This window comes from Notamacropus eugenii, chromosome 5, assembly GCF_028372415.1.
Source record: "Notamacropus eugenii isolate mMacEug1 chromosome 5, mMacEug1.pri_v2, whole genome shotgun sequence".
Taxonomy (NCBI): Eukaryota; Metazoa; Chordata; class Mammalia; order Diprotodontia; family Macropodidae; genus Notamacropus; species Notamacropus eugenii.
Genome location: NC_092876.1, coordinates 99,278,825 through 99,302,938, shown reverse-complemented (window position 1 = coordinate 99,302,938; position 24,114 = coordinate 99,278,825). Strand labels below are relative to the sequence as shown.

At 33.5% G+C, this 24,114-nt stretch overlaps 1 protein-coding gene across 22 annotated transcripts in view; it reads left to right on the top strand.

The window, feature by feature from the left end:
* The first annotated feature begins 2,485 nt into the window (after nucleotides 1–2,485).
* POSTN (periostin) overlaps nucleotides 2,486–24,114 on the top strand; it is a 45,156-nt gene continuing 23,527 nt past the window's right edge. For 21 of the 22 annotated variants that reach the window (XM_072610415.1, XM_072610412.1, XM_072610413.1 and 18 more), the window contains exons 1-10: nucleotides 2,502–2,889; nucleotides 4,318–4,416; nucleotides 11,283–11,347; nucleotides 12,917–13,074; nucleotides 13,757–13,921; nucleotides 14,968–15,114; nucleotides 15,974–16,115; nucleotides 18,156–18,368; nucleotides 20,042–20,176; nucleotides 21,532–21,680. In XM_072610415.1, the coding sequence (XP_072466516.1) occupies nucleotides 2,771–2,889; nucleotides 4,318–4,416; nucleotides 11,283–11,347; nucleotides 12,917–13,074; nucleotides 13,757–13,921; nucleotides 14,968–15,114; nucleotides 15,974–16,115; nucleotides 18,156–18,368; nucleotides 20,042–20,176; nucleotides 21,532–21,680 (1,392 nt within the window). In that variant the 5' untranslated portion in view covers nucleotides 2,502–2,770. Of the gene's footprint in view, nucleotides 2,890–4,317; nucleotides 4,417–11,282; nucleotides 11,348–12,916; nucleotides 13,075–13,756; nucleotides 13,922–14,967; nucleotides 15,115–15,973; nucleotides 16,116–18,155; nucleotides 18,369–20,041; nucleotides 20,177–21,531; nucleotides 21,681–24,114 lie in introns of all 22 variants that reach the window. The other variant, XM_072610408.1, reaches the window with a different exon arrangement.

The window sequence follows — 24,114 nt, the reverse complement described above, 5'->3', positions numbered from 1 at the left end:
CTGTTACATGGCAACAGTCAGTATGTTGGGCTTCATGTGAAGAGAATTTTGTTCTATCTTTGTCACTGATATTGTGCTATCCTAGGCTTCCCTCTTGCCCCTGTTTCTAGAACCTAATAATTACATTTTATGTGTATCACAACTGTATTTTGAACTGCCTACAAATCAGTGAAGAACTTTCAAACAATTCAGACTAACTGTAGAACTAATGGCCTCACAAGGTACTGAGTGTTCCACCAGTGAGAGTGTTCATATGGAAGCTACATAATCCACTACTAGGGATGATGTAAACTGGATTCTCTCATTAAGAAGGAAGTTAGACTAGATGATGACTAATAGTCTCTCAATTCTGATTCTATGGCTCTATATTTGACAGGGAAATTTTAGAAATTCCAGGATTTTATATATATTCTAGCAAGCATTACCCAAACAGTAAACATACTGCATATTCATAGGCTGGGTTTTTACAATGCAATCCATTAGTAAGTCATTCAACTAGCATTTATTAAGTACCCACTGTTTGCAAAGTAGCACATTTCCTACTTGAGAAGTAGGAAGAGATAAAATAAGAAAGACAAAAATGATCAGTGATTCTTAGGCTTAAAGAAGATAGCTCCACTTAATGAAAGAATTAAAAAAAAACAACTTGTATCAGAGTCCCATGAGAAATTTAAAAGAGGGGATTAATCAGCTTAGTACAGCTAGAAAAAAAAGAAAAACATCCAATAACAATTCAGAGCGACATGTATACTGTAAGATTCTCTAACCAGCTGCGATTAACACAATATACAAAAGGGATTTGCTGGACTCCCTATTAACTGTCTCCTTATTTCTCCCTCTCACTAGTTTTCTTTGGTAAAACTATTATTTTTTGAGAAGGGAGAATCCAGACACATGTAATAGTTTTATCATTTTTGACTTACACTAATTAGCACCATTAGTTGTTCAGAAATCAACTCCAAGGTTATCAATTAAGAATCTTGGATTTAATGGTCCTTGATCTTTTAACCTGCTGACAATATGGGTTTTTAGCCTTCTCTTGACCTTCTATTCTCCTTTGGACTTTTCGAATGGACAAGACATGAAAGCATGTTTTCTCTGCCATCACCTCTTCATTGCTGAAGTATGTCACATGCCAGAGAAGAAGAAAATATCTAGCGAAAAACAGCAAGAATAAACTTTATAAGTATGTTTCCACAGACAAAATGTTGAAAAAATGCAGTAAGATTATCTTAAAGGTGTCTGGTTAAGGAGGGATGAATTGATAAATTAAGGTTGGATAAAAATAAATTATTTCAATAAGTATTTTTAGATATGGTAACTAAAAGCATAGGATAAATAAGGAATAGTCTAATAAAAAAATGGCTGTTGTGAATTTAATGATACCTAGTCTTTCTTGGCAGGTAGCAGAGATCATAAGACTCGCTTATCAATTTCAGAGATGACAAACTAAGTGACAAGGCATATACATATTCCCTTGTCAGGTACCTAAAAGGGTTAATTTAGAAGACTTGTGCTATTGGATGCAACCCAAAGGAGAAGTGATTTTTTTCTTTTTATTACTCCCTCTGTCATATTTTATCCTGCCTTGACTCAGTCTGCTATTTAGATTACTAATATTTGTGTTAGACCAGGCCTGATTTTGTCCAGTGATTGTCAGCATGTGTGTTCTAGCAAAATGTTATAAATTTTATGGGAAATAAGTTATAAAACATAATACAAGGTAAAATGCCTTTGGCCTCATTTCCTAATTCAGGGAAAAATGGCAGATGTGGGTGTCCTGGTATGGTTCATTCATTTCAGTCATGTCTGACTCTCCTTGACCCTAATTGGTGTTTTCTTGACAAAGAAAATGGAGTGATTTGCCATTACCTTTTCCACCTCACATTACAGATGGGGAAACCAAGGCAAATAAGATTAAGTGACATGCCCAGAGTCACACAGCTAGTGTCTGAGGTCAGATTTGAACTCAGAAAGACTCATCTTCCTGACAGCTGTCCTAGGACCCTATCCGTTGTGCCACTTAACTTCTCTTGCGGATATTCATTAGCTATCTATTACTTGGATTGTTTAAGTATACTTTCCCAGGGTGAGTTACATTTAGAAGTTGCATTCCCCTTTTCCATTTATACCAAATTAGAAAATATTGGATTTAGTTTTCAGTCAACTTTAAAAAAAATAGGCTAAAAGAGTAAGAGGGAAAAATCTGGAGTTTAAAGTTAATTTTCTAAGTATCTTCCAATTATGATCAAAGACTTAACAACTATCTTTGATCTCTGCTGGCCAACACTGTAAACATTTCAAAGATGAGGAGTTATCTGGAAGATGGAAAGGATAAAAATACAGTTCCATCTCTGGTCCAATGAGTATTCCCTGGAGCATAGCCACATTTCCAAAAACAATAGAATTATGCAAAATAGACTGATGAACTGCTCCAAAAAAACTTTCCTTTAGCAAAATACTGATGCAGAATAAAAGTCTGAGCACAGATTTAAACATGCAGTCACATGAAGTTTTGATTGCAAAGAGGAAAACTTCATAGTCACCAGGAGGGGGAAAGAAAACTGTGTATGGTTAGTGAGTGCAGCTAACTTAAGCTGATTGAAGCTGGCAGTTCGAAGTTGCTGATGTTTTTTGGAGAATATTCAGAGTCTCAGGTTGATCCTCTGTTCCCTCCCACAACTCTCTGACATGTATATAAACCCCAAGCTCTCCAAAACTCATTGCCAGTTCTCTGTCTTGACTAACTGAAGCAACAAGGCAACTAAAGATGGCACTTCTTTTACCCATATTTTTCACACTCTTATTGTCTGCACTTGAGTTTGCAGACTCCACTGCTCATTACGACAAGATTTTACTCCATAGTCGTATCAGGGGTCAGAAACAAGGGTAAGTCAATATTTAATTATTTTTATTATTCCATGCTAAAAAGTAAAGTAGGAAGAAAGAACAATTTCTTTCCTTTAGTTTACTCATTGAAAGGAAAAATGACAATTTGCAACTGTGTTTAGTGTGTTAAATTTATGTTTTTAAAATTACATGCAGAGACTTTAAGATGAACACATTTTTAAGAAATGTATGGTTCTTAAACGTAATTGACAACATGTCATATGTTTCCACTGTAAAAAATAAAGTCTAATTTTCCATTCTTTCTGAAAATCTTGGATGGAGCATCAAACTAAAAAACCTCTGTAGGAATCTGTGCTTTTACAAATATCTTCTAAGTTTTTTTTTTAATATGATGTTCAGGAAAAGTTATATTAGGCTGGAGTTTTTTTGCCTTGTTTTAGCAGGCTATGTGTGTGTAAAGAGAACAGGATAGTGCAATAGAACTAGCTTCCTCTGAGTTTTTGCCAGTATTGAATTTGAAGAAGTTAAAAATTCCCAGTCCAAGCAAAACAATACAAGTAAGTCATGTTTCCTGCCATGGAACTCAAATTTGAGTTGACCTTCTTTTCAAATTAGGCAGTTTAATGTGATGAGCGAACCAAGAAAATGATGACTTTTTGATTCAAAATTTATTTGAACACTGCTCTGTCTCAGAGGAATTTTTCAGAGGGTTCACATGTTCACTAGTCCTGCTGAAGAGATGAAATCAGAGTTTCAGATGAGAAATCCATTTGGAATAGAGACTAGTAACAGAATATTTTCTGATCCCTTTTATGCATGTCAAAAAGAAATCTTCATTTTCTGTTTGAACCAGCAGTGTTATAAAGGTTTTCCTGCTATGAACCTTCTGACTTAAATCTTCCTATGGGTTTTCCACTAGCTACTCCATGAATGGTTGATCATTTATTTTGAAATATGTGGTTTTCCATATAGAGGCAATCTGCCTAAATCAAGGAGCATGATATCTTGGGAGACGCTGAAAAAGTTTACCTGTCTTCCCTTGTTTTTTGAGCTCTAGTTGTTTCAGAGCCCCAGAACCAAGCACACTTCTTTTTTCTTTTAAACCCAAATTCATTAGGTGAGATTATCAGCAATGTGTGTATGTCTTTACATACATACACACACAGAGACACACACACATCATACATGAAAATTAAATGCACTAGACATGAGACAACCTGATTGTTCTAACCTGGCAGTCTTTGAAGTAGTACTCTGTCTTGGCAGGGAAGTTATCTCCACCCATCTGAGAAGGGACAATTCTTCTAGGGATCCATCAGGATAGTGTCAAGAGCTGTAACTGTGCTGGGGTGGAAATCCCATCTGCTCTAGGAAACAAAAGCCACATGTAAATTTTTAGTGCCAGACTTTGAGATGAAATGGGTGTCATTGTGACTTTAATTCTCTTTTCTTTCCTTCATCTTTTAGCCCAAATGTTTGTGCCCTTCAACAGATCTTGGGCACTAAAAAGAAATACTTCAGTACTTGCAGAAACTGGTATCAAGGAGCCATCTGTGGGAAGAAAACGTAAGTTGCACGTCTTTCCCAAAGAACCAGTCTGGCAGAATACATTTCAGAGAAAAGGGATGGAGGGCATACTATACTTTTAAAAATACTCTGAATGAGCCCACACATTCACTCCCAAATGGAAAAATAAGTACCAGTTTTCAGGCAAAAACATCACTATGAATGATCATAGTGGTGGTCAGATCTCTCCCAAAATGGTGATGCAGAGTGACAGAAGTCATATGGCGTAAGAGAATAATTCCTGGGCTTAGTGTCAGGACACATGAAGCCCCTCATCCTTAATTTGCTATTAATTATTGACTATGCCACTGGGAACATCCCAAAACCTTTTTGTGCCTCAGTTTCCTCTCCTCTAAAATGGTCACTAAGTTCACTTCCACTCCAGTATTTTCTAATCAAAAAATGGTACAGACATTTGGGCTAAATATCAGCTACCTGAAATAACAGACTGATGCTAAAGAGATTCAAAGAGATTCTTTGTCTTCAAGAAACGTTCTATAAAGAACCAGATCAAGAATCATTTGTGCAGATTTGCGCAGCTTGCTGAAGTAATTGTACAGATAATTGAGGTAAAATAAAATTGTGACAAGATGAGATCCAGAATTCTTTTCCATACATACATACATACATACACATATAGATCCAATATCTATACATTGGGTAATTGTTTTTGTTTCTTCACTTTAGAAGCTGGGAATGAGAATTCATTGACTTTGAAGTCAAAGGATCAGTATTCAAAGCTTGGCTTTGCCACTGCCTGTTGTGACTTTCAGAAAGTCATTTAATATCTCTAGCTCTAATCATCTAGAATGAGGAAGTGGAATAAGATGGCCCATATAATCCCTCCAAGCTCTGACTCTGTGCTCCTAGGGTCCCAGAGCATTTTAAGTGTTAGAGATCCTTCAGAAGAAAGCTACTATAATAAGCAGGAAAGAAGTGCTTATCCGTAATTGTAAATGAATTAGTATCATTCCATCAGAGAAGAGATCATAAGAGAACTGGGGCTTTTTAGTGAAGACAATTGGGCTCAATTTCTACATCTGTGCTTTTCTACATATATGATCTTGAGCAAGTCTGGACCTCAGCTTTCTCATCTGTAAAATGAGGAGATTAGACAAAATAACCATTTTTCTGGTCCCTTCCAAAGGTAAATCTATGATCCTATGGGCTATTTATGTTAAACTCTGCTGCATTCTTGCCTTGGATCATAGCCCATGTGCCCTGGTATGAAAAATGAAAGAGACTCCCTCTTAGGATTTTATTACAACCCATTCATTCTAAGTATCAGACTGAATAGGACTTACAGTGATGTCTAAAAAGAGAGACTTTTAATATTTTTAACAAACTTTCTTAAGCTAAATTTCTTACCTTAATAAAGCAACTTCTTACTGAATCCTTTAATATGGTACACATATATGGGTATAGATAGGCTTTCCAGAACTCCTTGGAGAGTTAGAACAACTCTAAAATTCAAAATGGGCTGTTCTCTTTAATGAAATTCAACATATATTTATCAAATTCTATTGTTTAAGGCATCAGAACACAGTAATTAGTAAATTATTTTAGTGTGTTCTTTCAAATCTAAGCAGTATGGCACAGAAAACACAGAACTAGTCTTAGAATCAAGAACACCTGGGTTCAAGTAGAACATCTGACACCTACTGGTATTTAATCTGGGGCAAGTGATTCCTGCTTCCACCTCTCAGTGGCCCAGGTTAAAATTTTAGGTTGCAGAATAATAGTTGATCTGCATTTGTAGAGAGCAGGGTTGGGGAACTGGTGACCTCAAGGCCATATGTGGCCTCTAGGTCTTTGAGTGTGGCCTTTTGATTGAGTCTAAGTTTTACTGAACAAATCCTTTAATTAAGGGGATTTACTTTGTGAAGTTTGGATTTAGCCAAAGTGCTACACTTGAGGACCTACAGGGCCACATGTGACCTTGAGGCTGGAGATTCTGCACCCCTGGCAGAGAGAATTTCTTTAACAGGAATCCCCTACAACAACGAAATGTTAAGTTAAGAAAAGAGCCAAAGACTTTTTGAATCTACTATTTATGTGTTGCTCCATTTACCACATCTCTTTGGGCAAGGATAAAGTCTCATTTAGGATTTAGTGATGCCCATCACATTCATTATTATGACATGCACATGTATTTAGGTTTATCCTTTGGAATATTATTAATCACAGTACAATATATAGATTCTGACAATGGAAAGGAGAGCTCTTGGTTTAGAGTTATACCTTCCCTTTCTGAGTGAAGAAGATACATTTGCTCCTCTTATCCTTAAAATGGTATCCTGGAAATCATAACTGCAAAAAGTTATCAATTTATTAGTTTTCATTAAATTGCAACACACTTTAAATTTCAGGGGACTCCTCCCCATACCCACATTCATTCTGAGTACAGTGAATTATTCTCCATTCACATTATTATGTTCTATGACAATTCCAGTGAGACTACTTAAACTATTCAGTACAATTTGATCCAGAAGAAAGATGATCATTTGGGATGAATTTAAAATACTCTAATGAATGTGGGAAGCATTTACTTAGTTCTTAGTATTATAATCATCATCTTTAAGGTGAAATTTAATTCAAAATTTCTCACACAGAGACAGTTGAGATACATTCACAGATCTCCAAATGAAGAGGAAAGGTGGATGATTGATTAAGTTGATCATTTAAAAAACAATCTTTGGATCAGATTTCAAATAAGATTGTGATTTCATTGGTATGGGTAACTCTCATCAATGAAATTCCCTTTAACAGCAGGTATCCTGCAACTTATGGTTTTAGGGAGTAAGATTTTATAAATGTCAGTTATAAACCTACATATGTGAAGAAAGAGTGTCATCAGTTTCTTAATGGCATAGCATTAAGTGAACTTTCCATTCTTCAATGGAAAGAAAATGTACATTGAATATAGAAATAAAATCCTGAGAGATCACATCTTGTAATACACATGTTCCATATTATTCCCTTGGCCACTATCTTTCCTATTTAAACAGAAAATTAGTACAGATTGTAAAAATTCCAGCAAAAAAAAACTAAGTCCTTCACTTACTTATGGTAGATCCATGGTTTTATTTTCTTTCCTCTCTTCAAAACTCCCAGGGCAAAAATAGGTATAACATTTAGCTTTCAGTTGCTGTGGAATCATTCACAATATAAGATAGAAGGCTATAGTGCAGTAGCTATGTTTTGAATATAACATTTTGAATATAACATTTATGTAACACCATGTGTGAGGCACTGTGCTAAATGCTTTACTAATGCTATCTCATTTGATCCTGACAAAAGCCCTGGGAGGTAGGTGCTGTTATATTCATTTTACAGATGAGGAGCTGCAGTAAATGAAGCCTAAGTGCCTTGCCCATGGTCACATAGCTAGTATGACTCCAGATTTTAGCTCAGGTCTTCTGGACTTTAGTGCTCTGCCTACTTCACCATGTAGCTGCCTCATAAGTTCCAATTTTTTAAAATTCAAAGAATATTACCATAAGCTACATTTATAAAAGTAATTGGTCAAAGAGCATTTAATAGACATATATCCATTTATAATCAATAAATAGAAATGTACTTTATAATGTACCTTTTTTTGAACTTCTAACATGGAAGCTGAAAGAATCTAAAAATTATTTCATGTATCTGGGACCTTCTGATTATATTGTACTTGAGTGTACAACAAACAAGTTTCCCCAATTAGTAAAATACAGGTAATTCCCTCTTCCCCTATACCTTATATTTCTTTATATATCCCTGCCCAAAAGGATGAAAGACAAATGATAAAGTTCAAGTCAAGAGCACAGGATTTTTATAACACTTTCAAATCTTTGTTTTCTTTCTTTTTTTGTTTGTTTGTTTTTAACCAAGGAGCTCTTAGGGTTTCAACTGAAAGACCTCTGACCTTGGAATTATTCTTATATCACCAAATAATTCTAGTCCAGGCTCATGAGAACTCAAGCAGACCATTTTAAGCAACTGGATGGAATGAAATTAAGATTGTTACTGTTAGATCAAGTCCTGTTGTCAAATACTGGCTGTTGGATTCTTCCTTACTCTTTATTCTTGTATGGCATGAGCCTTACTTGGAAAGCCCAACTACTAGATAAGAAAGGGAAATAGTTCTGTAAAGGGAAATCTTCATGGTACTCTGCCCAGAAGATATGGAGGTATGGTGTAATCTTACTCCTATCATATAAACACAGTAAAGATGCCAAGATCTGAATAAGGCAAATGCCAAAACACAATCTTGCTTTCCATCAAAGGACTACTTAAGAGTCAGGCATCCTTCCAAAATAAAAACACTATCGTCTTTGTTCATTTTTTCACTCTCTTTCTTTCCTTGATTATGCCAAGAGCTTCACAGAAGCCACATCTTTTTTCACAAACACATTAACACTCATGCTTTAAAGTACATCCAAATATACAAAACAGAAGAAATAAACAATACTGACAGTAGCATTTCAGTATTTGATATTCATTCATTTATGTTCAAGTTTCCAAACATGTGATACAAAATACAAGGTGACCTGAGTGAAAGACTTCTGTTTAAATTTGCATTGGAAAATTTGGGAATAAATTTGAATCAAGATCTCCTATGTTTTATAATACAAAGTCTTTTTTTAGAGATTTTTAATGTACTCACCTAATATCATATAATGGTTAAAAAGTCTATGTAGACTGTGTGATATGACTTAAACCTTTTGGGAAAATCTTCTCATGAGGTTTTGTAGAATATTTAGAAAACTAATAAATATACCTGGGATCATGAGGTCTTGAATTTAGAAACAAGAGAAAATCTAGAGGTCATCTAGTCTAGGTCTCTTATTTTACAAATGAGACATATATAGGTCAAGGTACCCCCTCTTCACCCCCAAGTCCCCTAGTGTCAGAGGAAAGATTAGAGCCTAAGTCATCATACTAAGTCCCATGTTCCTTTCATTGTAACTATTAGAAGATGGTAAATGAAGTCTGAGTTTGATCTTTCCTAAGAATATAGATCTCACCAGCATCGTGTTGCCTAGCAATGCCTTACTCCAAAGCCACTGGAATTCTTTTTTTTCTTAAAATAATGACTTGGATATCCAGAGCATTCTAGAAAATAGCAATGAACTACCAATGAATTTTATCTTTTCTGGGGCAATATGTGGAAATTCAAATACAGGAAAAAGTGTATGTATTCGTAAATATGGATGTGTATATCTATATGTATGTATGTGTTTTCAAAAGATGATAGCATTTTATGACTTGTTTTCAATATTGCAGATAAAAGCTACTTCTTGGAAGTTTCTTCATTTGGAACTCTCCTAGAATAGCTTCTCAAGCCACTCAGCAGAAAGCAGATTTAATGAGTTGTTTAGTCCAAGGTTAATGAGTGTTTGATCCAATTATTTGGCACATATAGATAAACCCCTGTTAAGAGGGCCATAACAATATTGCATTAGGTGTGTGTGTGTATATATATATAATGTTTTCACAATGTAATTTTAACTCAGGGAATTCTCAAATTAGAACTATAGTTTAATTTGGAAATTGCAATATCTTGATTTTTTCCTCTTTCCTTCTTCAGCTATCCACTCTAATTGTTCCAGATGTTTTACATAAAACCACTACAGCTAAGAAAAGATAAACATAAAATCAGAGCAAGAGTTAGACAGGGAGCTCTAAATTGCTAGGAGTATCATCATTATCCCTACCCCCCATTTGGAGAACATTAATCTATTGACCCTCTTTATTGTTACTAAAAGGAAAACAGCTGTTAGAGCTGATAGCTAATAACTGCTAAATAAGCTGTTACCATTATAAATGGAATTTTCTTTATTTTAGTGATTTATTAATAATAATATTTTTGCCATTTTCCCTAAATGCTTCAAATCTCTGTGAACATGTCATTATTAATAGCAATCATTGATATGTTGTAGAACAATTCAATCAATTAATCAGCAAAGAACAATGAAACTAAAAATGAACAAATTGTGTTAAATTATTGATTTAATATTGAATTTACAAAGACTCTTCTAGCTCAGTGATTTAGAGATTTTTCTTTTTCTTTCACAATAGGACTTTTTTTATTCCTTCTTTAGGTATCAATACTCCCTCCTCTTCTAATTGTGTATCAATGCATCATCCCAATTATTTTCTAATCCTCTAAGTTTCTATTAATTGTCAGAAATGCAGTTTTGTTATAATTAAAAGTAAACTTTCTAGACTAGGCCCTTAAAATCCCCAGGGACTTTAGTTGCCAAATGGAATTTGATAACCTAAAGGTCATCTCTACATGAGAACAAAGAAATGGAGAATTGTAACCACTATTTCTATAACTCTGACAAAATTAATAACTTTACTTGAAATAACTGAAAAGTTGCAACAAAATTAATTGTTCTTGTTTAAATTATGTCAATTACCTCATTCTATTAATTCCCTTTGAACCACACACAATTTAACTTGTTGATTGGAATATCAAATAATTTTCTTGGGTTTTATTGCTCTTAGTTAGCTTGAAATTTCACCTGCCATTGGTTTTCTCCCATTTTCTGTACACATACAGCTACAAAGAGATACATTTGACTTCACCCTTTAAGCTATAAATATTGGTAATCAGTTTGAATAATTGAAACAAATTAATCTACTTTAGGAACTAAATTGCTCTTCTTCATATTTTATTGTTATAGGATCTTCTAGTGTACTCAAAGTCAATGCTTCTTCTTAAGTTTGAAATGTATTAGCACAAAACAATTTATATAATATAGAGAGAGACAAAAATGTTACCTAGCATGTCAATTAAAACCATAAAGACAAAAACTGCTCATGAAGCCAATTCTAGTCTTTCCTTATTTGATTTCTTCCTTTTCCCTTGCATACAGGACTGTGTTATATGAATGTTGTCCTGGCTACATGAAAATGGAAGGCATGGAAGGCTGCCCAGCAGGTAAAATATCCGTTACAGAATTTCAACATGAAATACAGATCTTGTGAGGACAGCTGAAGTATATACAAAGTCAATGTCCCTTTGGGAGGAAAAGCTAGACAGAATTTTTCATGCATGCAATAACAATAGCGTGCATTTCAGAATATGAAATCCTGAAATTTTGTTGTATATCAGGTCAATTTTGTCCAAACTTTGGGTAAAGGCTTTAGCTTTGTCAATTGGATTTATCTGTGATTCCATTGGTATGATTATTAGAGATTGTACTTACTATATGCCTTCTCATTCTGCATCAAGCCATTAATTGTCATTGTGTTTCATACTAATTAAATATCATTTATTAAATCAAAAAGTATATATTAAGCAAGTCAAAAAATGAAACAATGGCTCTTCTCAAGGAGCTTATACTCTAATGTAACTTTGTAGGTCATCTAGAACAATCACTCTCCCAATGCAGAAAACATCTAAATAAAATATACCAGGCAGTTAGATTTCCTGACAATTTTTGACCACTTACAATTACAGGGAATCTGTTATTTAATAAAGTAGCCTACTCTTTTTTAAAAAATATATAATTATTATTAGTCTTTATCAAACAAAAATAAACATTTTTATAATTTTCAAAGGTCAACTAATTCTACATTCCAGAGGAAAAAAAAGAAATATATTTATTTCATCTTCCACATAGGTCTCTCAGATATTTGAAGACATGCAAATAATAGTAGCATTTAGTATAATTTATTGTAAAGTTTTTTACAAATATTAACTAATTTTATCCTTACAACAATCCTAGAAAGTAGGTTCTATAGGCACACATATACACACATACACACATATGTATATATGTGTATGTGTGCATGTGTATGTGTATATATATATATAGTTAAGTCATAACTATCTCATACTTAAGTCATAACTTTATCAGTTAAAAATGCTAGGACATTCTTTTCACATGAATGACTATCAATTCAGGTCTGCCTCATTTAGTCCTTCTGTAATTCATTTTTTGAGCCTAATCCTGCTCTCAGATTTGATATTAAGGATGGGAGAATGGTTTGGTAGAAAGAGCACTGGAGTCAGAGGTCCGGGTCTGGATTTGAATCCAGCCTTAGAAAAGCCCAGTCCATGTCACTTAAGCATTGTGGAATTCATTTTCTTCATCTGTAACCCTAGATGACCTAACAGGAGGACTGCTAAGGTCCCTTCTAGCTCCAATTCTATCATCCCTATCAGGTTTCATCTGGTTGATTTTGATCCCATTACTTCATTCCAGTGAGAACTTGTTGATTCTTGACTATCATTCAGTGTGTTAGCTATAGCCCTAATTTGTGTTGTCTACATATTTGATACATATATTATCTCTGTCTTCATCCAAACCCTGCTCATAGTTCCATGTGACCTATTTTTAATATAAAGGCAAAAGACCAACTTTCATTTCATGTTAAGTATGATTTATTGTTGAATTGGACAGAATTAAATGTATTTTCTTAATGAGATAAGATTAAAATAATAGTAGTAAAATTCTATGTGAATACTATCACTAAAGTACATGTTATTATTTTTTTTTTACAGTTTTGCCTATTGACCATGTTTATGGCACCTTGGGCATTGTGGGAGCTACTACAACTCAAGGATATTCTGATGTATCAAAACTGAGAGAAGAAATTGAAGGAAAAGGGTCCTATACTTTCTTTGCACCAAGTAATGAAGCTTGGGACAACTTGGATTCTGTAATTATTATTGTTAATTACTAATGCTTCTTGACATTCAGTGATGTTTACTTTTTATGTTTAAAAACAAAAGGACAGGTAGGTGGCACTGGCCCTAGAATAAGGAGGCTCTGAGTTCAAATTGGACCTCAGACACTTACTAACTGTGCATTATATCTAAAAAATGGAGTTAAAAATACATTATTTTCACTATTCCATGTAAAAATGAATTAGACCACAGCTTCTTAAAATTATTAGATAACACCTAGGTAGATTCCCAGGGATCACAGCTTCCTGAATTCATGTCTGAGATACTGTATGTGAAAGGTCTTTGAAAACTATAAAATGTTATAACAATAGACTATCATTAATTTTTTAAATAAGTGTAAAAGAACTAATTTTCCTGTCTGAATACTTATCTTATACTCAGGTTTCATTAAGCAGTCATTCCCTGAGTGCATATCGTGCCAGGCATTGTAACAGGCCAAACAATTTTAACAAGTTATAAATGTAGTTACTGATTTTTGCTAATCAAACAATGATGAGTATTCTAATGTCATTTTAAGTCATATTTAGGTCAATTTTACTTTAGTAAATTTATAGTGCAATTAAAAGTAAAAGACTACAACTAGAATAATCTACATGTCAAAAAATTTAATTATCACTAGTAAACTAAATTTCTACCACTTTCTTCTTCCTCCAGGATATCCGTAGGGGTTTGGAGAGTAATGTCAATGTTGAATTGTTGAATGCTTTACATAGCCATATGGTAAACAAAAGAATGTTGACCAAGGATTTGAAAAATGGAATGGTCGTTCCCTCTATGTACAACAATCTTGGGCTGTTTATTAATCATTATCCTAATGGAGTAAGTTTGATTTAAATGTCTTATACTTTTCTGGATGATTAATTCCTGACATGTATGTGTTTGGATATATTCAAAGCAATCAATATGAGGCTATTTAAAGTTGTGTCCTGATTCCCTTTCTTAATTTTATTATATAGATTACAAGTACAATATAATGAAAGCTTGATGTTAACAAATAATTGAGGAAGATTGTTAAGTCACTCATATTGCATCTCTTGCCTTCTGCAATACTATCCAGTTGAAACTGGATTGTTTTTAATAGGAAACCTGCAGCTGTTGTAGTTAATAGCTCTGAGACAAGCATTTTGCATACAGGTGGAAAGATCATCAGAGATGGAATTTGGTGTTTTTCACCCCTATTTTTCCTTCTCCATTCCACGTATGTTTGGAAGGAGATATTGGTGGAAAGTGGACGTGATGTCCTGGAGGATCTGTCAACAACTACCTCAGGAAGAGTGAGGAGCATTGATGGGGCCATGATAATTAAGATGTGGCCAGAAAAGCCACTCAATATATTTTTCTGGTGATGGATTTCCTATCTTAGTTTTGCTTACCTGGCAAATTAATAGCTATTTCTTGCAAAGCACTTGCCTAAACTACATTTTAGAATAGCTTGTGACCATGTGAATTGTGGGGAAAGGATAACATTGAAAATGTTTGTTCTTGAATCAAAGATTGCCTTGAAAACAAAGCAATTTTAGAACAATATCATAGCTTATACTTTTGTAAAGAAAAACAAATAATCAAGGGAATTATCTGAGTAATTCAAGCAAGGAAACATTTTTATTTCAATTATTTGGAGTCTTTGAAACTAGCAACTGGGACTTGAATTATTTGGAAAGTTGTTTCCATTATTACCTTTTACTTCTATAGACATAGAGGCATAAATGCCTTCATAAATAGACTGAAAGATTTGGCTTTCTATGGTATTTTCATTATTTTGTGAGGTACTATTTACTAAGATACCTAAGAAATTGGGAAAAACCATTCTGCCTGGTAGTTAATGAAGTCTCAGAATTGTGCCCTTTTTCCCCAATAAATTATAGGTTGTTACTGTTAACTGTGCTCGAATTATCCATGGCAACCAGATTGCCACAAATGGTGTTGTCCATGTCATTGACCGTGTCCTAACACAGATTGGTACTTCAATCCAAGATTTCCTTGAGGCAGAGGATGACCTTTCATCTTTTCGAGTAAGTATATGTGGGTGGACAATGGAGGGAGAAAATAAGGAAAGACACAGTAAATGAATTGTCTTTGATCTTAATTACTTTTAAAATTCTAAGAACACTGCTAAATTTGGTCTTGATTTTGAAAACATTTCTGAAATTACATCACATTTTCTCCATTTGAACAAGGAAAATATTTTCCTGAACTGAAGTCATTGTATCCTACTCAAAAATAAAAATACAAGAACAAAATAATAAGAATTGAATTATTATCATCATCATCACTTACATTTCTATAGTGTGTTAATATTTGGAAAATGTTTTGTATTATCATCTTTAGGGGCAGCTCTGACATAATCAGTAGTGATATGAGCCAGGATTTAGAAAGACCTGGTTTCAGAAAACAATCTCTGACACACACTGGATGAATGAACCTGGACAAGTCACTTGACTTCTCAGTGTTCTAGACAATTCCCTAAGACTTTAAATTGCAGAAAAGGTATTTATTTACATTGATATAGGGAATTTGCTCATCTGGAGACTCCCCATATTAATGAAATGATGTGTCATCCTCATCCTTCTCTGTCTTTCAATGGATCATAGAATAACATATAACCTCTGGGTGTTCAGAAATACTGATGATCCAATTTAATACAGCAAGTACTGATTCAATTATCTATTACTGAGTGCGATTCAAAATAGGAGGAAGGAAAGAAAAAGAAAAAAAAATGAAGAGTAGGCATTAGAGGAAGAGAAGAAAGCTGATTTGATTGGCATAGTGACCTATACCAATCAAGTTAGCTTTTACTATACCATAGTAGGTTATTCTTACATTTGTGTTTTGGGCATTTCAGTTTTCATCATTCCTACATTTGTTTTTTAGGCAGCTGCCATCACATCAGACCTACTGGAAGCACTTGGAAGGGATGGTCACTTCACACTCTTTGCTCCCACAAATGAAGCTTTTGAAAAACTCCCAAGGGGTGTGCTGGAAAGGATCATGGGGGATAAAGTAGCTTCTGAAGGTAACGACATTTTCTTTCCATTTATTATATTCTGTTATTCTAAGAAGAAATAGAAACGAGATGAACTTATACATCCCACAGTATTTTGACTTTCCTGTGGTAGGAAACATAAAAAAAATTCTCATTAAGTAACTTCTTAAGTACATTAAAAAACAAAAAAAAAACCTTGAAATTCAGATGGACTATTAATGCTGAATTAAAAACAAATTCTACCACTCTGTTACCAAATTTTAATATTAGGCACTCAGGAGAACATAGGAAAGATTTCCATTGCTACAATTTTTGTTCATTGTTTGTTTGACAGATGTATTGGGTGCAGTACTGGTTTACAGAAGTTTTTACATATTTTGAAGATAATTCATGTATTCAAATATCTAGCAGAAATAATTGTTTTCTGCACTTTTGGTTTATTGTTCATCTTTTACTTTTTATAGACTCTGTGGTATTGTGAGGGTTTTATTGATATAAACAAAATCTAATTTAGCACAGTTTAAAAATTGTAAATGACTAAGAAATGTTTTATAAGCCTATCCTTTAAATATCAAAATTTCTAACATATGAATAAAAGTACTATACCACTGCTAGCTGGAGGCTTTATGTTGGAGTTTATTAGGGAGATTTTTTTTATGTAGAATTCAAAGAAATATGTGAATTTGTTTTTATTTATAAAATTTGTACCTAGAAAAATTAATTAAATTAAAAAATACTGGTTTTGTTTATTCTTTTAAATTTTCCTAATAATCAACTGAAAAAGATAGCATTCTCCCTTTTCCCTAGTAGTTTTTCCAGCAAGAAGTAGCTTTTACAGAACTGTATTGTAAATTCCAATGTGCAGCTTTTAAAGTGTGCAAATGAAATGATACATTTTTCAAAGTTAAAAAAAAGCAAGTCCTAGGATTCATAACTTTCACAATTATCTTCATAGAAATAAGTGGTAACTATTTTTAAAGGATAAGCAAGAATTTTAAAGAAATGCCAAATCATCTCATATTTATCTTTTAAATGGGTGCTAATCACTTATATATATTGATCAATTTTTATTTTTGATAGAAAATAGATATTAACCTTGCCAGTGGTTCCCTAAGGCCTCAAACAAGTAAAGCTCAGCTATTTACCAGTTCTTCTGGCAATAATGAAAATTTGGCTTGTCAGTCACCTTCCCCATTTCAATTTGAATTTAAGATATTTTTTAACACATTTCACTTTTTTTCAATTTGAACTCACTGTATTTAATGCTGTAGGAAGAAAATATTAAAAGACCAGAGGGAGGCTTTATAGACTACAGGCTTTCTATATTTTCAAAAGCTCTGTAGCTCTTCAACTTGAGCTCAAGAAGTGTATAAATGAATTGACTTATATTTGCACACATATTCACAAGCAGAAGTTATAGTACATATATCCATTTTTACAGAACACACACATGTATTCATACCCATATGAATATGGTACACTACTTCAGGTTCTATGACAGTCCCCTTGATTATCTATGTGAAAGTATCCACATGCCACATTCCAGTGGTCAACTTTGGTCCTTCGGGAAGCTGTTTGCATTCATAGACAACAATGATCTATTCTCAGTCTTAGTCTTTTCACAGACTGTCTACAGATGTTGAATATTTTAGAAATGGGATCAGTAATTAGTAATTTCACCCCCAAAGCCCTCACTCCAGGACAATTTTCCCTGCATTTATATTACTAACTTAGTAATATTTATACCAAGGCAGCTGGAACTTCACTTCTCTTTCCCCACAGCACTCCCACACACAAAGCATAATATGTCTTGGGATGACTAGTCATTTCCTGAGTCTATACTCTTCCCACTATTTACTAGGCTAAGTTCTTTCTTTGCTCTATTTGATGAAAATAACTATTCTAGGAAAAGTTAGTTATAATTCAAAAGCATATATTAATTGACATTTACAAATTACCTACTAATTTCAGCTACTTGGCATGTAGAATTTTCTTTCTAAGTAGCAGTCAAGTCTTTAACATCATATCCTGTTATTGAAATGTCTCTTATTTTTCTTGCTTGGCTTCTAGCTCTCCTGAAATACCATATTTTGAACACTCTCCAATGTTCTGAGGCCATCATGGGTGGTGCAGTGTTTGAGACCCTGGAAGGAAATACAGTTGAAATTGGCTGTGATGGTGAAAGTCTGACAGTCAATGGGGTCAAGATGGTAAACCGAAAGGATATCGTCACAAATAATGGGGTCATCCATTTAATTGACCAGGTGCTAATTCCTGATTCTGGTAAGAATTGGTTTTGCCTACTATTCTTATGATTAGAAAGGCAACATAGCATAGTGAAAAGAGCACTGGACTTGCTGTCAGAAAAGTCTTGAGTTCAAATCTTGATGGATCCCAACTAACAATTCAGTTTAAAAAGTTATTGTGTCCACTACATACCACTAGGAACTAGGGATACAAAGACAAAAACAAAAGTCTCTGTCCATTTTAGTACAAGCTGTATGTCCATGAACAATTTGGTTCATCTCTATTCTCCTCTGTAAAATAAAGATAATACTGCTTGTGTTATCTAGCCTATTGGAATTCTGTCAGAAAAGCTCTTTAAAGCTTTATATGGTTAATGAAATGTGGGTGGGGCCAATTGGGAAAAAGGAAAAGTGAAAAAGGCAAGACAGCAAAGGAACAAATGGGAATTTAAAATGATTGTAACTGTAATAAGAGCTACAAATATAACCATAAGTAATATTAGAAATATTAGACGGTGAAGACATTAGGTATTATTTTAGCCACTGAATATTTCTCAGGGTTTAAAAAACCATAAGAAAGAACACAGATTCAAGAGTGAGTGGGATTTTCAAAGGGCATCTAGTGCCACCCTCCTGTTTTAAAAATGAAGAACCTTAACCAAATAGTTGTGTAAATTCACATTAAAAGACAAAGGTAAGATTTGAACCTAGATTCTCAGACTCCAAATCTAACATTCTTCTACTATATTATCTGGGTCATAAAAATGTCATGTAAAGTATATTACAGAAAGTCAAAAGACTGGTCATTTTATGATGACCTCCAGGACTTCAAACAGTGAAATGAATGTTATAGAGACTTGATTTAAATAGTATTAGAGGACATTCCATGTAAGTGCATGCCATCTGTATAGCCCAAAGAGTAAGAACCTAAAGTCAGCTCTAAGTGACTTGTGAGAGCTGATTGATAAATTTTTTGTGCGAGCATTTATACACAAAGAAGAGCAATCACTTTAAATTTGGACTTGATTTCTAGTTTTGTTCATTATCTGGATTTAAGAAAGTGTCAGTAATGAAGATTAAACTTAAAAGCATGCATGCGTACATTTTCCTCCCTGAGAGCCTTGTTGTCAAGCATTTACCAACATACCCTCCAGGGTCTATTAGTGTAAATTAATCTTAGACCATATTTCCACTCTTTCTAGCAGCATTCTAAAAATCAGAATCATAGCCAGTAATTGTAGCCATCTTTGAGATCAAACTAAGTGAAAATTAATAGGGCATGGCTCAGAATAAAGAGAAATTAAAGACTGTTTCACTCATAGTAACTAAGGATTCCCAGACAGGGGACAAACATGTGAAGAAGTGGTGGACAAAAGAATTAGAAGAACCCTTCTTGTGCTCAGAATTTATCTATTTTTTCAGGTATTTATTATCTATGCCGACTATGTGCAAAACACTCATCTAGGCTCCAAAGACACAAAAGGAAAAAAAAAAAAAACAGTTTCTGTTCTCAAAGAAGTTCTATTTTCCAGTTTTCTTGCTAGTGGTTATAAAACCCCAAATCACTCACTAGGCATGGTGGCAGGGAACTGGGAGAAGAAACTTTGTCATAAGAGAAAAGATAAAATAAATGGCTAGGAATATAAGCCTGAAGACAACTTAGAGGAAAATGATTAGCTATCTGATGATGGTAATTCATTAATATTACAGCCAAGCAAGTTATTGAGCTCGCTGGGAAACAGCAAACTACCTTTACAGATCTCATGGCCCAGCTAGGCTTGGCTTCTCATCTAAAGCCTGATGGAGAGTATACTTTGTTGGCTCCTACAAATAATGCTTTTACTGGTAAGTATTAAGTTGCTTTTTACCCCATTAGATTACATTCATATTTCTTTTTTATGATAAAAATATGATAAAAGTTAAACAAAAGGTTAATTTAGTTATATATATTGCTTATGCTGGAATTCATATATGGTGGCTTATTAAAGTTTTACCTTTATTAAATTTTTCTTCATTTCAGTTTCTTGAATTTTCATTACAAATTGTCCCACTGAGATAAAAACTTTTGATTCAATTACTCTGTGGTGCAAGTCTTATCTCAGTGCATATAGTGAGTGCGGTGTGATTTTTCTCCATAATCTAAAACCAATGATGTATGTTTCTCCTTATTCCCTGGCATCAGTATTAAAATTGTATTTATAACTGCATGTATACTTTGCTTATTTAAATTAAGAGTTTGGATGAGTTAGAGAAATTAATTGTAAATTAAAGAGACTTAGAACTTTTAAGGTGATAACATATTCACAAGCTTCTCTTTTCCATATCTTATAGGAATAAAAATATTCTTCTTAATAACTTACATGGTATGAGGGGGGAACAAAGATAAAATTTTATCCATACAGATTTTATTCTATGGACAGCTAGACTAATTCACAAAGAAAATCATTAAGATCTCATCCTAAATTAGTCCTGAGTTCATCTTTTAAAAGTTTTATTGGTGCGTTTTGTTCCTACTTTACAAACATAAGAGGTCTCTTCTATCCAAGTGAAAACAATTAAGTAAAACTACCAATAGAGTGACCTCATCTGAAAATGCATGCAACGTTTCACATCTCTAGCACCCCTTCTCTATAATTATTTTTTAAATAACAAATTCATTTTTCTCCCTTCTACTTCCCAACTCTTAAAAGAGAGAAAAAAAGTCTTTGTAACAAATATTTATAGTGAAGCAAAAATAAATGCTTTCACTTGCTGTATACAAATATATACACATATACATATATGCACAATATAAAGATATATATCCATGCATGGGTGGTCATTTTGTTCTTACAGCTTTCTAAGTTGTTTGTCTTTATAGTGTTGTACTTATTGAAAAAATTTTCCTCCAGGTTTTGCTATTTCATTCTTCATCAATTTATAAAAATCCTCAAAACTGTTCATTTTTATTAATATTCTAGTGTAATCTGTTCTTCTGATTCTGCTGACTTCACACTCCATTAGTATGTACATGTCTTTCTCTCCCTTTGAAATTCAAATCCACTGAGGCAACCAGCCTTTACTTTGCCTATTAGGTGAACTAAAGTATTGAGGATGTGGAGATGAGTGAATTACACTTTATATGTAAATTTGCCCTCCAGTCATGCTTAATATTCTCTACATGAATTATTTCTTCATTTTCTTAATAAATGTATTTATAGATGACACCCTGAGCATGGATCAGCGCCTTCTTAAATTAATTCTTCAAAATCACATTTTGAAAGTGAAAGTTGGCCTCAATGAGCTTTACAATGGACAGCATCTTGAGACCCTGGGAGGCAAGCAGCTCAGAGTTTTTGTCTATCGCACGGTAAGGGGCATTGTGGTGGGGAAGAGAGCACATGAGGTAAAAAGGATCAAAGGTGTTCGATTTCTAAGACATACTAACAAAAATAGTGTGGACCTATCAGAGTCAATATGGATCAAAAGAACCAAGAAGGGAATGTGGGTGAAGGAAAATGTGGCAATACCAGATAATGATGCCAGCCTCAATGGAGCATAGTATAATGGGTATATTTTAGAGTTTACTTATATTAGAATATTTTAGGTCAGTCATCTCAGATTTCACAAGTAAAAATAAATCCAAAAATAAATATAATCTCTGATTCTTTTAGTCCTAAAGAACCTAAAACATATAAAATGAAAAGTAGCTCTATAATGAATTTATAACTCTAAGAAAATGATTTAGTAGACAACCATGATCTATTTGATAATGTTTGTCTTTTTTTTTCATTATACATTCACCCATTTCTGGCAAGTTCTCATTACTGAGGATCATTAAGTAGATGCTGGATGACAATTTGTGGGGCATCTAGAGAGAATCATGCTTTAGGTATAGGCTGGACTGTTGGGACTCTAATTCTTAACATTTTATGAGACTATAAAGAAAACACATGCATCAAGAAAAAGGCAACCATCTGAGAGGAGGGTGTCACATTAAAGCTTTCACAAAAATTTCATTAAGGTTACTCTGATAGTAAATATTTGAAAGAGTAACAAGGAAATAAGAAGTGCAGTGATGGATGTTCTATGAAGTGGATCTTAAATATCATACAGTTGAGAGAATTAACTGAGAAGTTCATCTTAGATTTTAACTTCTCAGACTGCTTATTCTTATTCATTCTGTAGAACTGATTGACCTCACTCACCACATTAAAGGTTTACTAATCTCCACACACTATGTGATGCAACCATACATAGGTAAAATTCTCTTAACATAGGTCCTCTTATGTCACCAAAATAGTATTTCATTTTTTTCATTTAATTCAAGATGAATCTATCATGTCAAACTTCATATTATATTATACAGAGATTGCTTTGCAGCTTATCTGGGAAGAAAATTATAACCATCTACAACTTATAAAAAATGTAATATGAGTAAGAAAGAAAAGTAAGAAATAGGTCTAAGCTTTGGCAAAGAAAAAATTAAATAAAATTGAAATTTCCCACAATCAAGAGCAAATGTCATTAGAACAAGCTGAGAAAGTTTTATTTTTAACTAATTCCTACTATAAATGTATATCTGCTTCTATAATATTTTATACTAGCATATAATTTAATAACAAATCTTTCTGAAAATATTTATTGTCTGTGCACAGATTGAATAACCTCTCTCTTCATACCTTCTCTTAGAATCTCTAGATTCTGTCCAGACATATCAAGGGAGATGTTCTACATGGTTTTATCGTGTTCCTCCTAGTAGTTACCTTCATATTAATTTATATCTTATAAATATATGTGTATGTTTATATATATGTATATATACATATATATGCACACATATATAGATTATACCATATATATATATACACATAGTATATCTAGATGCTATATGGAGATATATATATATATATATGTACACATGTTCATATTCTTATGTAACTGTTGCTTCCTCTAGTAAATTATATGTTCCTTAAAGGCATAAAATGCTGTTATTTTTCTCTTTTTATCTACAAAGTCTATTATAATGCCTGGAACATAAGAGGTACATGATTAGTGCTTGCTGAATTATTGTATAAAATGTACTAGGTAACAGGAATAAAAGATAAAAAATTACAATGGTTACAAGAAAGAATTTGCAAAGAAAAAAGCACTTGAAGGAAGACAAGGGACTCAGATGGAGTTGAGAAAGAAGTCTATAATGAGCATGAGATAAATAGCTTGAGTCAATATATAGAAGTGGAAGAGAGAATGTTGAGTTCAAAGAACAGTTATTTAATAGCCCAGTTTGGCTAAAATATGGAGTAATATGAAAATGGGCTTGAAAGATAGGTTGGAACCAGAATGTGGAGGGACCTAAATGCCAACCTGAGTAGCTTTGCATTTTATTTTTTGAGTCACTATGTAACTACTGAAAAGTTTCAAACATGGAAGGCGTAGGCTCAGATCTCTGCCTTAGGAATATTATTTTCATAGCTAAATAGAAGAACTCTTTGGAGAAGGGAGAAATTGGAAGGGAAAAAACTATTTTGATAGTGACTGTTACAGTCTGGGCAAAAGAGATTGTGGGCCTGAAATAGGCTGATGTGTTTGGAAAGGAATGCAGCACTGTGAGACAGGTTATAGAGAAGGAATGAAAAGGAGAAGGAGTTTACAATTTAATAAATACACGTACTAAAAGAGAAAAGTGGGATGGCTCTAAACTTAACAATTTGGGTGACTGAAAGGATGTTGATGGCCTCAACAGAAAGAGGAAATTGTGAGAAAGGTGTAGGCAGTAGATAATGAGTTCCCTTTTGGACATG